We start from the raw sequence: 15,633 nt of genomic DNA on the forward strand, positions 1-15,633 counted from the left end.
TTTTTTTTGCTCAACACAAGGGTAACGCCACGCACCTAAACTAAAACAAAAAGTAAAATCTAAAAACTATATAAAACGAGAATCAAAGAATTTGTTAATCATTCACTAAGTTCAGATTAATAAAACAACTTTTGGGTAAAATTCGATTTTATCTGTTTCCTTTTAGAGTGATACACTGATTAATGCTTCTCAAACAATTGGATGGCTTTTGTAAAACAATTTGTCTTTGGCCTCAAAATACTTCTAGGTCTCCTATATGACTTCATCTAAGCCATTTTTTTCCTCTGGAACATTCTTTTGAGGCTCAGTAATCTCCGAACGTCAGGTTTGAAGACTATGATGGGTGTAGAATCAATTTGAAATGCAATTCATGTAATTTTGCCATTCTTGCAATTGAATTGTGGCATGGAACTTTGCTTTGAACACTTTTTTGTGGCTGATTTTTGGCAAGTTCTTCCTTCAAATAAAAATAATTTTATGTAATCTAATCTGGGAGAGCCAGAGCATTAGATCCAGCTTTCATTGCAGGTCACCAGAGCATCAAGTGCGGGATCTGAATTGATTAGCTCAACCATCTCCTTGCTGTCATGACGTCTTTCTTTCTGATCTTCTCTGAACATCCTTGGGACAGACTTTGCATAAATCTTCCGGATCTTCAGTCCCTTACAAATAATTGCGCGCAATCCCCACACTGACCTCCAACTGTGCAGATTATCTCTATAGACACACTACGGTCCTTATTCATAAAATTCTTTATTTGGCCAATAAGCTCTGAATTTTATCGCATATCGTTCTTCTAAAGTGTCCTCACGTCTAGATTGCATTTTGAAATTCACCAGCTGTGGCAATCTGGCTTTAGTGGGGTGTATTCCAATTCCTGCTGTAACTATTCATTTGAGCCTGAAAGTATAAAAATTGGTTAATCATCTCATAAGATATATAGCAATAACATACTGAATTTTCAAGAGTCTACAACAGTTTTAAATGTCCGTTCAAAAGGTCTGGAAACTTATTGAAGGTATTTTGTATTTTACTTATATTATGAAATATTTTCTTTGAAATTACTAAAGCAAATGTAACTTATGAATTGCCTTTGTATACTTGTTGCTATTTATTTGCCTCTTCACAAGAGTAATTAGACACAAGGTCGGTTTTTGATGTGGGGAAAGTCCAGCTCCCTAAACACAGGCACTTTGGATAGTAACGAAAATAAAAATTGTCTGTCATGAAGGATTTCTCCTCCACTGACCAAGGACAAAATGGTGAAGTGTAGCATCAGAACAGATACTACACTGATCGTGGTTTGAAGGGCAAGTACAAGCATAGTGCCTTTGTATAATTGTTGCTTGAAAATTTAACATTTTAAATATTCTGAGATATATCATAACTAAAACTTTGGAGATGCATATTTGGATTCTGCAGACTCTTCTTAAGCATTTTTTTTTTTTTTTTTTTTTTTTTTTTTTCGATGTTCAGATGAATCTTATCAAACTCTGGGAATCTGTATGAAATTTTGAACAGAACATTTTATTTAATCCAGTTGGGGGGTGGGGATAGCATGCTCTTGTTCAGTCGGCCATGATTAGGTAGAAATCCTAAGTAATTCACAATTGTATTTTGAGTGTCCTTTGCTTTGAGGATTGAGCTTTCAATTTCCAGATGTGTGTAAATTACAAGTGAATTTTACTCTGTACTTTATCCACTATGCCACGGGACAATTCTAGGATGAATTTTAGATAATAGTAGTCCGAAGAATTGAAATAATGTGTAACTGTACTGTTGTATTCCTAGGAAAGTGTATTTTTTTTTTTTTAATTTTTTTTTTTTTTTTTTTACTTGAAAACAAACTATTTTTTTTTTTTTTTCTTCAGATCTCAACAGAATTGTTCCTGCTTCCAGTTTTGTTGCCTCAAATTCACTTGAACCTGTCAAACTCCGGATTACGGAAAAAGAATACTGCAACAATGCTCCAAAATCCATTCCATATTTATTCCATCAAGTTGTACAAAAATTTCCAAATGTTACGGCAATGGGTAAGTTTCATCCGATTTCAATGAACATGGTGCAAATTAAGGAAGTCAAAAGTTTCCTTGCAATTCTCTGCAGCTGTCATCTGCAAAATATAGGCTGCATTTGATTTGACTTTAATTTCATGAAAATAAGGATTTTGTCTTGGTTTTATATTCTTTATTCTAATTTCATATTTTAATTTGAATAAACTTAAAGGATTACTTTATGTACAATGTTTCTTTAATTATTTTTATATTAACACTAAATTTGAGTTTGAAAAGTTGGTAATTTTTGCAATAGTTAAATATTTACTCATAATTTAACATTTCAACAAGTTTGATATTTACCTTTTTTTTTTATGCATAAACCATGTTTTGATTAAGGAGAATCCCATACAGATAAAATTTCTCTGAACAGTTTTTCACTTTTTGTTTCATTTTACTTCAGTCGAAGTTCTCAGAAATCAAAAGACCCCCCCTTCCTGAGGCTAACACTTGATCTCTATTTGCCTTTACATCTCAAACAAAAAAACATGATTTTCTTCTCAATTCAACATTTAAATACTTTATATTATATCTTTCTTGTGGTTTCTTCATCTTACTAGTATCCATTTTTTTTTTTTTTTTTTTTTTTTACATAGGCGTCACCACTTATCAAGGCTGATAGGCCACTCAAGGATAAGGGTTAAAGAGTGTACAGCAGTCAAAAAGACAATATAGTAATCGATAGTAATGGAAGTTCGGTAAATTTGTTAACTTAAGTGGAATGGCTCTTTGTGTTATTTTAAGTAACCTCATTTAAAGAAAGTGTACCAATCCTCGTGAAAGCCAGTGTTGGGTAGCCATATTTAGGCCGCGAATACTATGCATGTGATTTTGAATATTTATTCAGGGTTTGTTTGTAGGGGAAAAATATTCTCATGCCAGGTTGTTCAAACAAACCTCTGTAGAGAAAGACCATAGAGGATAATGTCTAGTAGGAGATTCTGACCATCCCTTTTAAGTGCAACTGTTTGAATCTCTTGCACTTGGTTCACTGGGTATATTTACCAGGTAGCTTTTAAAATTCTATTTCACGAGTCCAGTTGCTCTTGTAATAACTGGAATGATAAAGATATTCCTAAGATTCCAGTTTTTTTTAATGTTATGCATAAGACCTTGGTTTTTATCTTTTCAGCTCTTTAACCCAGCACCATTGAGGACACTAACTTCCTATAAGGTTGCTTCTTTCTCCTTATCCTATATCACTGTCAGATTTAATAGCTCCGTTTTCTAAATGTGTAACTGTATGAATTGTATAGTCATAGTGGATGGTGAATGACTTATTTCCAACTGTTTTTTTTCTGGCAAGTCTTCCTAGGCCTTGCTGCTGCATTTGATATTTAACTTTTAACAGATTATCCAGTGGAAATATGTACATACTCCATTGTGTCGCATCATATAATAGTTGTTGTTCAGCAGAACATGCACTTGTTGCCATTGCTGAGACCACTCCTTTTTTAAGCATTTGTCATCAATCCTTGATATTGGGCAGGCATTATAATCCTCTCCTGATCATGGAGTAATCCTTTTTAGCCAGTTTATGGAACCTTTCTTTATATAGTCCTGAGTGAATTCACTCTGACAATTTTTGGCACCATTATTTGGCCTATTCTTCCAGTTTTTTTTTTTTTTTTTTTTTGCAATAGAAGTTCTTGGTGTATTTTTGGAGACTTTTTTAGCTCTTTTCTGTAGTAAACTTGTTTTCTGATTCTGTCTCAGAAAGTGTTGTCCAAAATGTTTGGCCAGTTTTGTGATGGAGTTTCTGCTGGCTCTTGTTTTGTGATGTTGATGTACAATTTTGATGTTTTGATTTGTGGAGTCCATCAGACATTGTCCAGTTCTCATGATAGTGGCACGATGCTGATTGTCAATTTCTGAGAGACAATACCTCCTACTCCTCTGGGCAGAGATAGCCTTGGCAGACATTGGTTTCTGTATGTTATTCTCACTTTGTTTCATTTTATTTCAAAGTTCTTTAAAATCAAGTGTTAGCCTCCTTCCTGGACATGACACTTGATCTCTATACGAGATACACAGATATTAGAATATTCTAGTAAAGTTCTTTCTCCTTTATCATTCAAACACTGCTTTTAGGATAAAAATTACTACCAGAACAGTAGCAGAAACTCCATGAAGCAAGCAGACAACAGAAGATATTGTTTTGAAAGAAATAGCTTACCTTGTAGGCTCGTGTTTTTTTTTTTTGTTGTTTTCACTTGTAATGTAATCCATGTAGGTTTCCAGTTGATGTTGGTTATCCGGAGAGAAAACAGACGATTTCAGGACCTTCCTCTTAGTTTATCCACTTGTATATAATTTTTTTTTTTTGGGGGGGGGGGGTTAATTTCGTCCTCCAGATAATATTGGGTCTTCAGGAGAGAATACGCACAGTTTTGGGGCCTTCCTCTCTGTAATTTGTGTATTGCCCTCCCCCTCACTGATGTGAGGCCTGATTATCTGAATTGCATTTGAATAAACTGCTCAATACAGTAAAAATGTAAAAATAAAGTTAGTAAAGAAGTTGAGAACATCTTTTTCTTCTCAATTGACCATTTAAATATGTTATAATATACTTTTGTAGTGATCCTTTTTACTGGATTCAAGACTAGAATTCATCTAGTCTAGTGGAATATCCAGTGTTGTGCTGTTACATGAGGGTTTGCTTGTAGAAAAAAGTATTCCAGTGCCAGATTGTTCTGACCTACCCCTATACAGTGATCGTAGACACTTGAGGACAAATGTCAAGTAGACATTCAAGCTCTCTCCAGTAGGCATTTGTGTATGAGTATCTTGTGTAGGAGATGGGGAGTCTCGTCGTGGACGACGAAGCGTTTCACTGAAGAACCACGGCAACACACAGCGAACCAACAACCAATGACAGCCACGGCGCGAAGGTAACTAACAAAGCTCAGCTGACTGCACGAATAGAAACGGAACCCAACGGTCACTGTACTGATCGCCACGAACGTCAGAACCCGACTCCCTCGCACCTCCAATGGACCGATTTTTATTCCTCAAGATGGCCTAGCTAATTTGCATCCCCGCGAGATCTCGCGCGATCCTGCGAGATTCCGTCTCTAATAAAAGCAGGCAGGCGCCATCTTGAAACTCTTTCGTCCGCTGCCCCGACCACAGGATCAGCCACCACCCCACACGCCAGGCACACACGGACCCTCTTGCGCCGAGGGCTACGGTTAGTCTCACACTCCCCCCTGGTCTCCAGATCACATCCGTGACACGGCGGACGTGGCCGTTTGATTCGAGCACTCCTGCGGAGGGGTATTGCCGGGACTTCCTCATCGGAGCTCTCAGAAGTGTCATCGGAAGCATCAGCATCAGTGTGACTCATCAGTATGAAAGAAAAACATCCCAATTCTATGAGGATAGCATAGTTAGGGACCGAAAAAGCCTCTTACCATTTTAGTATGTTTGAAAATAGCAAAAAGAAAATTGTTTAAATAGTAAAATTCGCTTGGTATTCAAAATCGGTATTTACTTTTCGCTATAGAAATCTAATATGATTAAAGTGGCTTTGTTTACTATTAAAATCCTCTCAAACCAACGTATTAACATTTTGCAATGCTGAAAATAACCTTTCATAAGCATTTATCCGTGTGTGTGTGTGTGTGTGTGTTAATTGCATATTTAAATCTGAGAATTAAGCTTTTTTTTTTTCTTTTTTTTTTTTTCATGAACTACAAATTTTCTTTTGTGTGAAAAAAATAAAATTTAAGTATTTGAGGTATATCTTTTTAATAACATATACAAGTTTGTATATTTTTTTAAAAACTGTTCAAATAATGCTGTAGAAAAAGTATTGAAACTCTCTAATACAATGCCTGAGAAGCATATTAACTATGATGCAAAGAGTGCAATAGTCGTAAGAATAATGCATAATGTGTAGACACCACGGCCTAAAAGAAAATGGCCGCTGAGTTTGTAGAATGCATCCGACAAGTCTTGTAAATTGATGTTTATGCAAATGATTTCATGCAAACTGAAGAAATAACAATATTCTAACTTGTCATTAAAATGTGTGACAATTTTGAAATGATTCAATGGATTACGAAACATTTGTTAATTCTTGGAGGTATAGAATCTATAATTTATCGTGCGCATTGATGGGTGAAGATAGAAATGTTTAAGATACATTTTGTCATTCAATCCAAAAAAACTTTGGGGGAGAGCAAAGTTATTTTATGAACAATTAATGTGGAATAAAGATTTTTTGTAGTTTCAGTTTTTACAGAAAACTCAAACCAACAGAATTTTCTTCTCAGGCGACTGTGTACACATTGCCAAAGTAGAATTCTGTGTGTATATAGCAAGCCATTTACAACCTTGCTACCCCCAACACCTATTGTATTGTTTGTTTAGAGTAATAATAAACCCCTTTTTATATTTGTATGCTGGTCATTAAATTATTAAATATCTTCAGATAACAGTAATGAAAAAAAACTTAACTTCAAAGTTGAAGCGCAAGAGACAGAAATGGTACCATTTTTAAAATGAGTGACCTTTGTGCTCCAGAATTTATTTTTCTAAATAGTCACTACCATTCTCAATGCATTTTTGCTAGAAATTTAATGAAGCATCTATGCTTTTGATGCACATACATGACGGGTTTCTTTCTTAGTCTTGCACCATCAATATCTGCAACAGATGAAACTTTCAGGTTCAGTCATCATAACAATGCAATTTGCAATCCCCTCTGATCCATTCTGGCGGAATAAAAAAAAAATAGGAGGCATTCCTGGAAAGCACAAAACACTGATATTAAACACACAGAATGCAACTTTATTATATAATACTAGCAAGAAAACCCTGCATTGCCCAGGATCGAAGAAGAAATCCTGAATCTTTTCACATATTACATTACCTTTATTATTTATTTATTATTTATTTATTTTAATTATTTATTTATTTTAATTATTTATTATTTATTTATTTATTATTTTACATTTAATCAATTTATCGGATGGAGTCCAAGGATGACTCTCCACATTCCTCTGGTGCTGTCAGTTTTATTTTTCAAGGAGGAAGTTTCTAGAGAATATTAACTTCCCAAATGATTTCCAATCACAGAGTAGATTTTGATAATGTTAGTTTTTGCAAGATGTTTTCATCCTCCCATAATATCCAATGCTTAGTAGTCCAAAATGATTACCCGTTTTGTATTGATTAGACTCAACGTTGCTTAAAGTGGTGATTTAACAAGAATTGTCAACGTTATCAAGCTGTATATGATATACTCAACATTGACTTGTTCAGATGTAGATGAAGTGATATTTTCGATTAATCAAACTACTGTTCTCAACTTGAGTGTTATTCTTGCAATGTTTCAGCTGATGTAACCTTTTGACCTTGAGGTGTATGTTATCGACCTTTGAAATCTGTATGCAAATTTCAAACATGAGTAGCATGCTCTTCTGTCTGTTTTAATCTAACAGATGAAGTACTAAGTAAAATTCAATTCTGAAGGTTGACGATCCAATCCTCAGTACAGGGTGGTACTAAAGATACAAGTGCAAATTAAGACTTCTATCTGTCATTCTACCCCCTGTGGATAAAATAAAGGGTTCAGTTTGAGATTCTAGAGTTTGTCGGGATACATTGTTGGAGGCTACATCAGCGAAAACATTGTAAAAACAACATTCAAGATGAGAACAGTAGTCTGAAGAATTAAAATTATCAATATTCATCTAAAAAAATTCAGAAATAAAAAAAAATTATTTATTGAAATGTATTCAGTATTCATACTCTAACTCCCTGGATAATCACCCAGCATTTCCATTAACTGATGAGAGCCCATTCTGTGCATTCCTACTCCAAGCCCTGAACCTCTGTCATTTTCTTAGTTTTTAATTTCAATAATTTTCAAGTTGTAAATAAAACAAAATAAAATGTAATTTTTTTTAATGGATGGTAAGAAGTCTGAATGTTCGCGATAACATTGTCCCCTTTTTTTTATCCAAATAAAATACACATTTCTATCCCGAAAACCTAAAAGTTTGTGATTGATAAAATTGTATATTCTATCTAAATTTATAAACATTTTCTAATTGCAATCCAATTAATAATTTTGACTTTTTTTTAATTTCTTTTTGAAGCTGTGAAAAGAGATGGTTCTTGGTTGAAATGGACTTATAAGCAATATTATGAACAAGTCCATGTTGTGGCTCGAGCTTTCATTAAGGTAAACCATTATCATTTTAGCTTTTTCTCTTTCGTTATGTTGCTGTTGGTAATTTTTGTTGCTATTGAGGATCATTCATTCATTTTTGTATTAATTAGATGATTATTGTTGGCATTTGTTTCTCTGGTATCTTTCTAGTTAGAATTCTTTCTGGAAAGACATTGGGTATTTACAGGATGAACCAGATAAAGGTTGCCAACATCCCAAAATGAAAATGTTTCTGTGGAATGAACTGAGTTTGAACTTGGTACACCCAGGTTGTCAGTCTGTCATTAACCACTTAGCCACTTTCATCTTCCTGGTGGTGGTTGAGTGGCAAAACTAAGTATAAATAATTAAGAAATAACAATTTGAAATGATTTATTTCAAACATTATACAATGGAGCATTAAACTATGATGATCGTCAATTTGATTTGTGACCATGATCATTAACAGCCATCTTGAATTCCATCCCATTACTGTCCTGTCTCTAGTAAAGGCAGGTAACTTTTTCGGTCTTACTAAAAATGTACGTCTACTTTATGTCCGTCTAATTGCTGCTGCTCCTGATGATTATGAAGCAACTTCTTTAAAGCCACTTCCGGTTTTTGCCAGTGGAAATTATCGTGTGCTATTTAAAAAAAATATATATATATATTATCTTCGTTAAAGAAAATACAATAATGTTCGGACAAGTGATCTTTTCCTAAGAATTTGTAAAATATGTGCATAAAATAAAATTAGAATTATATTTAGTTATTTACACTAGTTTTGGAGGATTCAAAAACAAAAAAAGAATCGAGTTTTCGACCATTCGCATGCTGTTTGTTTTGTTTTTGCGTTAAACATTTTTGTAAAAAAAATGTTGTTTTTTTGCTTTTTTTATTTTCAAAATTAGAGAAATATTAAAATAATAATAAAATACGAGTCAAAAGTACACTCTGGCCTACAAAAATGCCCGGACGGTCCCATCGACATTTCCAAGTACGGGCGCCTCGGGCGACTATCAGTTATCGAAGTATTCTAAAACGGTTTTTAGTCATATGTAAAACATATAGAAAAAGTAAAAAAAAGCGTAATGGAAGATTAGGTGACTACTGACTCGCCGACTCGGTGTGAGCAAATAAAACGCTATTGTTTCAGTTTTTTTTTTTGTTTGTTTTTCTTTTTCACTGTTTTGTGTTCGTTTTTAGTATTATATTATAATACTCATAAAAATACATCTTTATGAAATATTTATTTATATTTGGCAAGGTTGACTTGAGATGTCCATAAGATAGCGAGCGACTGTGAACGATAACGAATGTAAAAAATGAAAATGGAACGGAACGCACATTTAAGCGAAACGAGATTATCGCGTTAATAATAATAAGCGTGTATTAATTTTTAACTAATCTGTACTTGTTATGAATATGTTAAAAAAAAAAGACACAGTAGTGTTTACTTTTGTTCTGTTTTTTTGTTGTTTTCTTAGGGGTTTTGGGGTCGCTGTTGTTGTCGTTGTAAATTTACCGTTTGCATGGTATTAACCCCTAAACGCTTGGACTACGCACGAGCGCGCAGTAGCATACACAAATTTACATTGGTCGTCGCTCGTCAACAAGTACTTTTCCTAATAATGCGTGCGTGTTGTTTACACTGGTCGCCATGTGTTGTTTTCGCGCACGCAAAAACAACACATGGCGACCAGTGAAAACAACACACAATACACTGGATAATAAACGCATTAATATCAGGAAAAGTACTTGTCATCACTTTAAAGAAAAGTGTGGAGGTTGACCTAATGTAAATTCGTTTATGCGCTCGAGCGTTGTACCAGGGTTTAGGTGTTAATATCATGCAAACAGTAATTTTGCGACGGGCTTGAATATCAGATTCGTTGTCAGCGACCCCAAAACCTCCTTAAAAAACAATTGTTTTTGGTTGGGGCTATATGGTATTAAACCACATATTTACCTTTTCTTTTGGTTGTTGTTTATTTTTTCGACTAGTCTAAGTTTTACGTAACAATTAATAAAGAAAACATACCGAAAAAATGAAATGAAATAACTAAAAAATGTTTTTTTTTTTCTTTTACTTTGGAAAATTCAACTAAACTAGTTTCGCATAAATATTTAATCAACAAAAAAATACCGTAAAAATGAAATTTCATGTTCCATCTCTGCATAATTACCAAAAGAAAACAATAAAGTAAAAAAAGTAAAAATTTCTTTTTTTTTTTTTTTTTTTCGAAATAGAACTTAATCAACAATCGAGTTTTTTATTTTATTTATTTTTTTTTTGTAACAATTTTGTTTTTAAATACTGGAAATCTGCATGAAATAAAAATAGAATCAGTTTTTCTTTTCTTTTTTTTTTGTAATTCTTATGCCCAAAACAATAAGCAATCGCTTTCGAGTCGGCATTCACCTGTAGGCGACTAATAGATAATCCCTTTTATTATTTTTCTAAAACTTTAATCACAATATTATAATGTTAGATAATCGAAACTGTCCCTTAAATTTGAAGAAAACTATTTGTTTATTTTTACGCTAGTTTAATTTTTAATAGTAGATCCCCCACCTCAAAAAAACAAAAAACAAACAAACAAAAAAAACAGGCAGTGTTCATCAAGTTGCTTCATTCTACAAAATTCTCGGGCAGAAATATTGCGTTCAAATCTATACGGACATAGCAAGCAATCTATACGGACATAGCAAGCAATCTATACGGACATAGCAAGCAATCTATACGTACATAGCTAGCTATGTCCGTATAGATTGCTTGCTATGTACGTATAGATTTGAACGCAATATTTCTGCCCGAGAATTTTGTAGAATAAAGCAACTTGATGAACACTGCTTGTTTGTTGTTGTTTTTTTTTGGAGGTGGGGGATCTACTATTAAAAATTAAACTAGCGTAAAAATAAACAAATAGTTTTCTTCAATTTTAAAGGACAGTTTCGATTATCCAACATTATAATATTGTGATAAAAGTTTCAGAAAAACATTAAAAGGGATTATCTAGCTGTTTGTCGCCTAGGGCGTCCCTACAGGTGAATGCTGGCGCGGCAACAATTGCTTATTGTTTTAGGCATAAGAATTAAAAAAAAAAAAAAAACTGATTCTATTTTTTATTTTATGCAGATTTACAGCATTAAAAAAAAAAAAAAAAGACTCCACTGCTGATAAAATTCTATTTGGAAAAAAAAAAAAAACGAAAACAAGTTTTTTTTTTTTTTTTTTTTTTTTTTTTTTTTTTTACATAGTGATAACCACTTATCAAGGCCCAGAGACCACTCCGGGAATAAGGGTTAAGAGTGTACAGCAATTAATTGGACAATATAGTAATCGTCAGTTATGGAAATTCGGTAAATTTGTTAACAAGTGGAATGGCTCATCAAGAACTTGTTTACGTTGGACTTGAAGACAACCATATTGTAGTCAACTGGAAAGCAAGAAAACAGAAGACAGTTCCACAGGTGTGCGATTCTAAGAAAGAAGCTTTGTTCATGGAATCTACGTTTAGGTTTAGGCACAAATAAAGAGTGGGGGAATTATTGATAGTGTTTTCAACTAGACGAGTGTTTCTTATGAAAGTTTGGCGAGGGGGACCATAGATTGAAGCTCAGTCGAACACTTTCCATGAAAATAACAATACAGCAGACAAACTTGCAACATCTCTTCTGTGTGATAGAGGTTACAGTGAAGAGAAAAGGACATCTCCCACGAAGTCTATTTTGAACTCTATCAAGGCAGGACAAGTCCTTTCTAGCAGCTCCTGTGGCAACAGTACTCCATCCTTGGACGTATCTGGCTCTTATATAGATAGAGAATTGCATCAGCAATGAGATATCTACTGGATCGATAGAAGGATCCCACCATTTTTTCAGCAACCTTGGCAACAGATTTGATTTACGAGTTCCATTTAAGATCAGGAGTAAAGATCAAGCCCAGAAGTTTGTCAAAACTTGAGGCCTCCCCAAGACGAGAGCAATTCATTTTAATTGATACCAGATGGGGGTCAGAACGTTGATGATGCAAAGATAGAAGCTTGCTTTTAGATGCATTTAAAGTAAGCAGCCACTCCTTTCCCCATTGTACAAGGTGATCAAGATCAGAGGAGAGAGAATCGGAGAGAACTTGGTCGTTTACTGTATTAGATGTGCTGGTAGTGTCATCAGCATAAATGTCTATGATGTGATTTGTAAGATCATTAATGTAGATCAGGAAAAGAGTTGGGCCAAAGATGGGCCCTTGAGGGACTCCAGCATTAATACTGTGAGCTTCTGATTTTTGCCCATCAACTACTACTCTTATGAACCTATCAGAGAGAAATGATTTAATAATTGAGAAGACTATAAGAGAAGTTTTTACTTTTTTTATTTCATTGTTTTCTTTCGGTAATTATGCAGAGATTGAACATGAAATCTAATTTTTATTGTATTTTTTTGTTTATTAAATCGTCATGCGAAAGTACAGCCTAGTTGAATTAAAAAAAAATAAATGAAAAAAAAATATTTCTCTGTTATTTCATTTTTTTCTGTATGTTTTCTTTATTAAATTGTTACATGAAACTTAGACTAGTGGAAAAAATAAACAACAACCAAAAGAAAAGGTAAATATATGGTTTAATACCACAATAGCCCCAACTAAAAACAATTGTTTTTAAGGAGGTTTTGGGGTCGCTGAGAACGAATCTGATATTCAAGACCGTCGCAAATGTACTGTTTGCATGGTATTAACACCTAAACCCTGGGACAACGCGCGAGCGCATAAACAAATTGACATTAGGTCAACCTCCACACCTGTCTTTAAAGTGATGACAAGTACTTTTCCTGATATTAATGCGTTAATCCAGTGTATTGCGTGTTGTTTTCACTGGTCGCCATGTGTTGTTTTTGCGTGCGCACACATGGCGACCAGTGTAAACAACACGCACGCATTAATATTAGGAAAAGTACTTGTCGACGAGCGACGACCAATGTAAATTTGTGTATGCTACCGCGCGCTCGTGCGTAGTCCAAGCGTTCAGGGCTTAATACCATGCAAACGGTCAATTTACACGGGGTTGAATATCAGGCTCGTTGTCAGCGACCCCAAAACCCCTAAGAAAACAAATTTAAAAAAAAAAAAAAAAAAAAAAAACAAACAAAAGTAAGCACTAGCACTACTGTGTTTTTTTTTTTTTTAACATATTCATAACAAGTATTGATTAGTTAAAAATTAATACATGCTTATTATTATTATTGACGCGATAATCTCGTTTCGCTTAAATGTGCGTTCCGTTCCATTTTCATTTTTTACATTCGTTCAAAGCCGCTATCTTGTGGACATTTCAAGTAAACCTTGCCAAATATAAATAAATATTTCATAAAGTGATATATTTTTATAAGTATTATAATATAATACTAAAAATGAACACAAAACAGTGAAAAAGAAAAACAAACAAAAAAAAAACAACTGGAACAATAGCGTTTTATTTGCTCACACCGAGTCAGTAGTCACCTAATCTTCTGTTACGCTTTTTTTTTCTTTTCCTATGTTTTAGAATACTTTCAAAGGCATTAGATAACTGCTAGTGCTACTAGTCGCCCGAGGCGCCCGTACTTGGAAATGTCAATGGGACCGTCCGGGCATTTTTGTAGGCCAGAGTGTACTTTTGACTCGTATTTTATTATTATTATTATTATTATTTTAAATATTTCCCTAATTCTGAAAATAAAAAAATAAAAAAAAAAGATTTTTTTTACAAAAATGTTTAACGCAAAAACAAAACAAACAGCATGCGAATGGTCGAAAACTCGATTCTTTTCTAGTTTTTGAATCCCAAAATCTAGTGTAAATTACTAAATATAATTCTAATTTTATTTTATGCAGATCTGTTATTGTATTTTACAAATTCTTAGGAAAAGATCACTTGTCCGAACATTATATTATTTTCTTTAACAAAGATAATATATATATATGTTTTAAATAGCACACGATAATTTCCACTGGCAAAAACCGGAAGTGGCTTTAAAGAAGTTGCTTCATAATCATCAGGAGCAGTAGCAATTAGACGGACATAAAGTAGACGTACATTTTTAGTACGACCCGTAACTTTTTAATGTCCCTCACCAAAGATAGATAACTTAAGAATTATCTCCCTTTAAACAGATCTTTTAGATGGAATAGGCTTTTCATCTAATACTTTATAAAATTACTTCACAATTTAATGATCAGTTTGACATTCTACGTATGCTTCTGGACATTTTGATAATGGGTAGGGATTTGAAGCATAAAATTTTGTTTGCCTTTTTTGTAATTTTTTAATATAATTTAATAATTCCAAGTTCAATATTTGTATTGCCCTACATTCTTTATCGGGAATGATCAGTGAAAAAGGAAAGAAATGAGAAATGAAATTTCTCCTGTGCAGAGTATTAATGTGCTAGAAATTGAAACATTAATGATGGGGTGGAATTGGCCAAGTTTTTTTTTTTTTTTTTTTTTTTTTTTTTTTTTTAAGGAATCAAAATTATAAGTTTTGTTTTATTTTATTTCTAGTTGGGTTTGGAACCAGGGAATGGTGTTGGCATCCTGGGTTTTAATTCTCCCGAATGGTTTTTGTCAAACGTGGGAGCCATTTATGCTGGGTAAGACAAGCAATTTTTATTTTCAATTTTTATTTTTTTATTTATTTATTTATTTATTTTTTTTTTCTTTAGATTGAGCGATATATTTGGTTTTGTATCTTTGACTTTTGTTATTTGGAATGAGAATTTTAGAAATATTAGAAAAAAAAAATTAAAATTGCTTCCATGTTTTGTGATTTTAAAGAATTGTCTGTATCAAAGCAGAAAGTAACTAACCCCCCACACCACCAATCATCTAATATGTGGTATATGGTCTTGAAAGAAATATGTGATCATATGTTATGATGAAATGTAACAATATTCTTGTTAGTTGATCCTGAGTATTTTTTTTCTTCAATTGCTGTCTTTAATTTTTAGTTGCGTGCAAGCGACTCTAAGTCACTCCGTCGGTCTGTCAGTAACACTTTTGTGCTTGGCCTTTTTGGTCAAAGGTCCGTTGTTAATAGATGCTGTTCTTAGCTTCATAGCTTTTAAGCTTTTCTTGGCCTTTTGTCCAAGATCAAAGTTTAGTATGCGCACACACACACACATGAAGAAATTGTATATATATATCCTTTTTGTAAAAACTCTGGGGTTTTCATTAGTTAGCTTTAGATTCCACAGAGTGAATGAGGTATTGTGGTAAATGTTGCCAGTCAAGAGTAAAGTCGCCACAGACTCCATTTTTACTTTAGTTACAAAGACCCTGCAACACTCCCCTCCCCAGATCTTATAGGGCCTTGTGCCTAAATTTGTTTTGTCTTTTGGAGATTTTACTTTTTTAAATGCTATAATTTTATATTGGAATTT

The 15,633-nt window shown here is 33.5% G+C and overlaps 1 protein-coding gene across 5 annotated transcripts in view; it reads left to right on the plus strand.

Annotated features, from left to right (window-relative positions):
• Positions 1-15,633, plus strand: part of LOC145248301 (long-chain-fatty-acid--CoA ligase ACSBG2-like) — a 107,557-nt gene that overhangs the window by 44,448 nt on the left and 47,476 nt on the right. For all 5 annotated transcript variants that reach the window (XM_080110188.1, XM_080110191.1, XM_080110192.1 and 2 more), the window contains 3 exons: positions 1,872-2,033; positions 8,162-8,247; positions 14,756-14,844. In XM_080110188.1, the coding sequence (XP_079966314.1) occupies positions 1,872-2,033; positions 8,162-8,247; positions 14,756-14,844 (337 nt within the window). The remainder of the gene's footprint in view (positions 1-1,871; positions 2,034-8,161; positions 8,248-14,755; positions 14,845-15,633) is intronic.

This window comes from Euprymna scolopes, chromosome 26 (genome assembly GCF_053919585.1).
Source record: "Euprymna scolopes isolate OS-2025 chromosome 26, ASM5391958v1, whole genome shotgun sequence".
Taxonomy (NCBI): Eukaryota; Metazoa; Mollusca; class Cephalopoda; order Sepiida; family Sepiolidae; genus Euprymna; species Euprymna scolopes.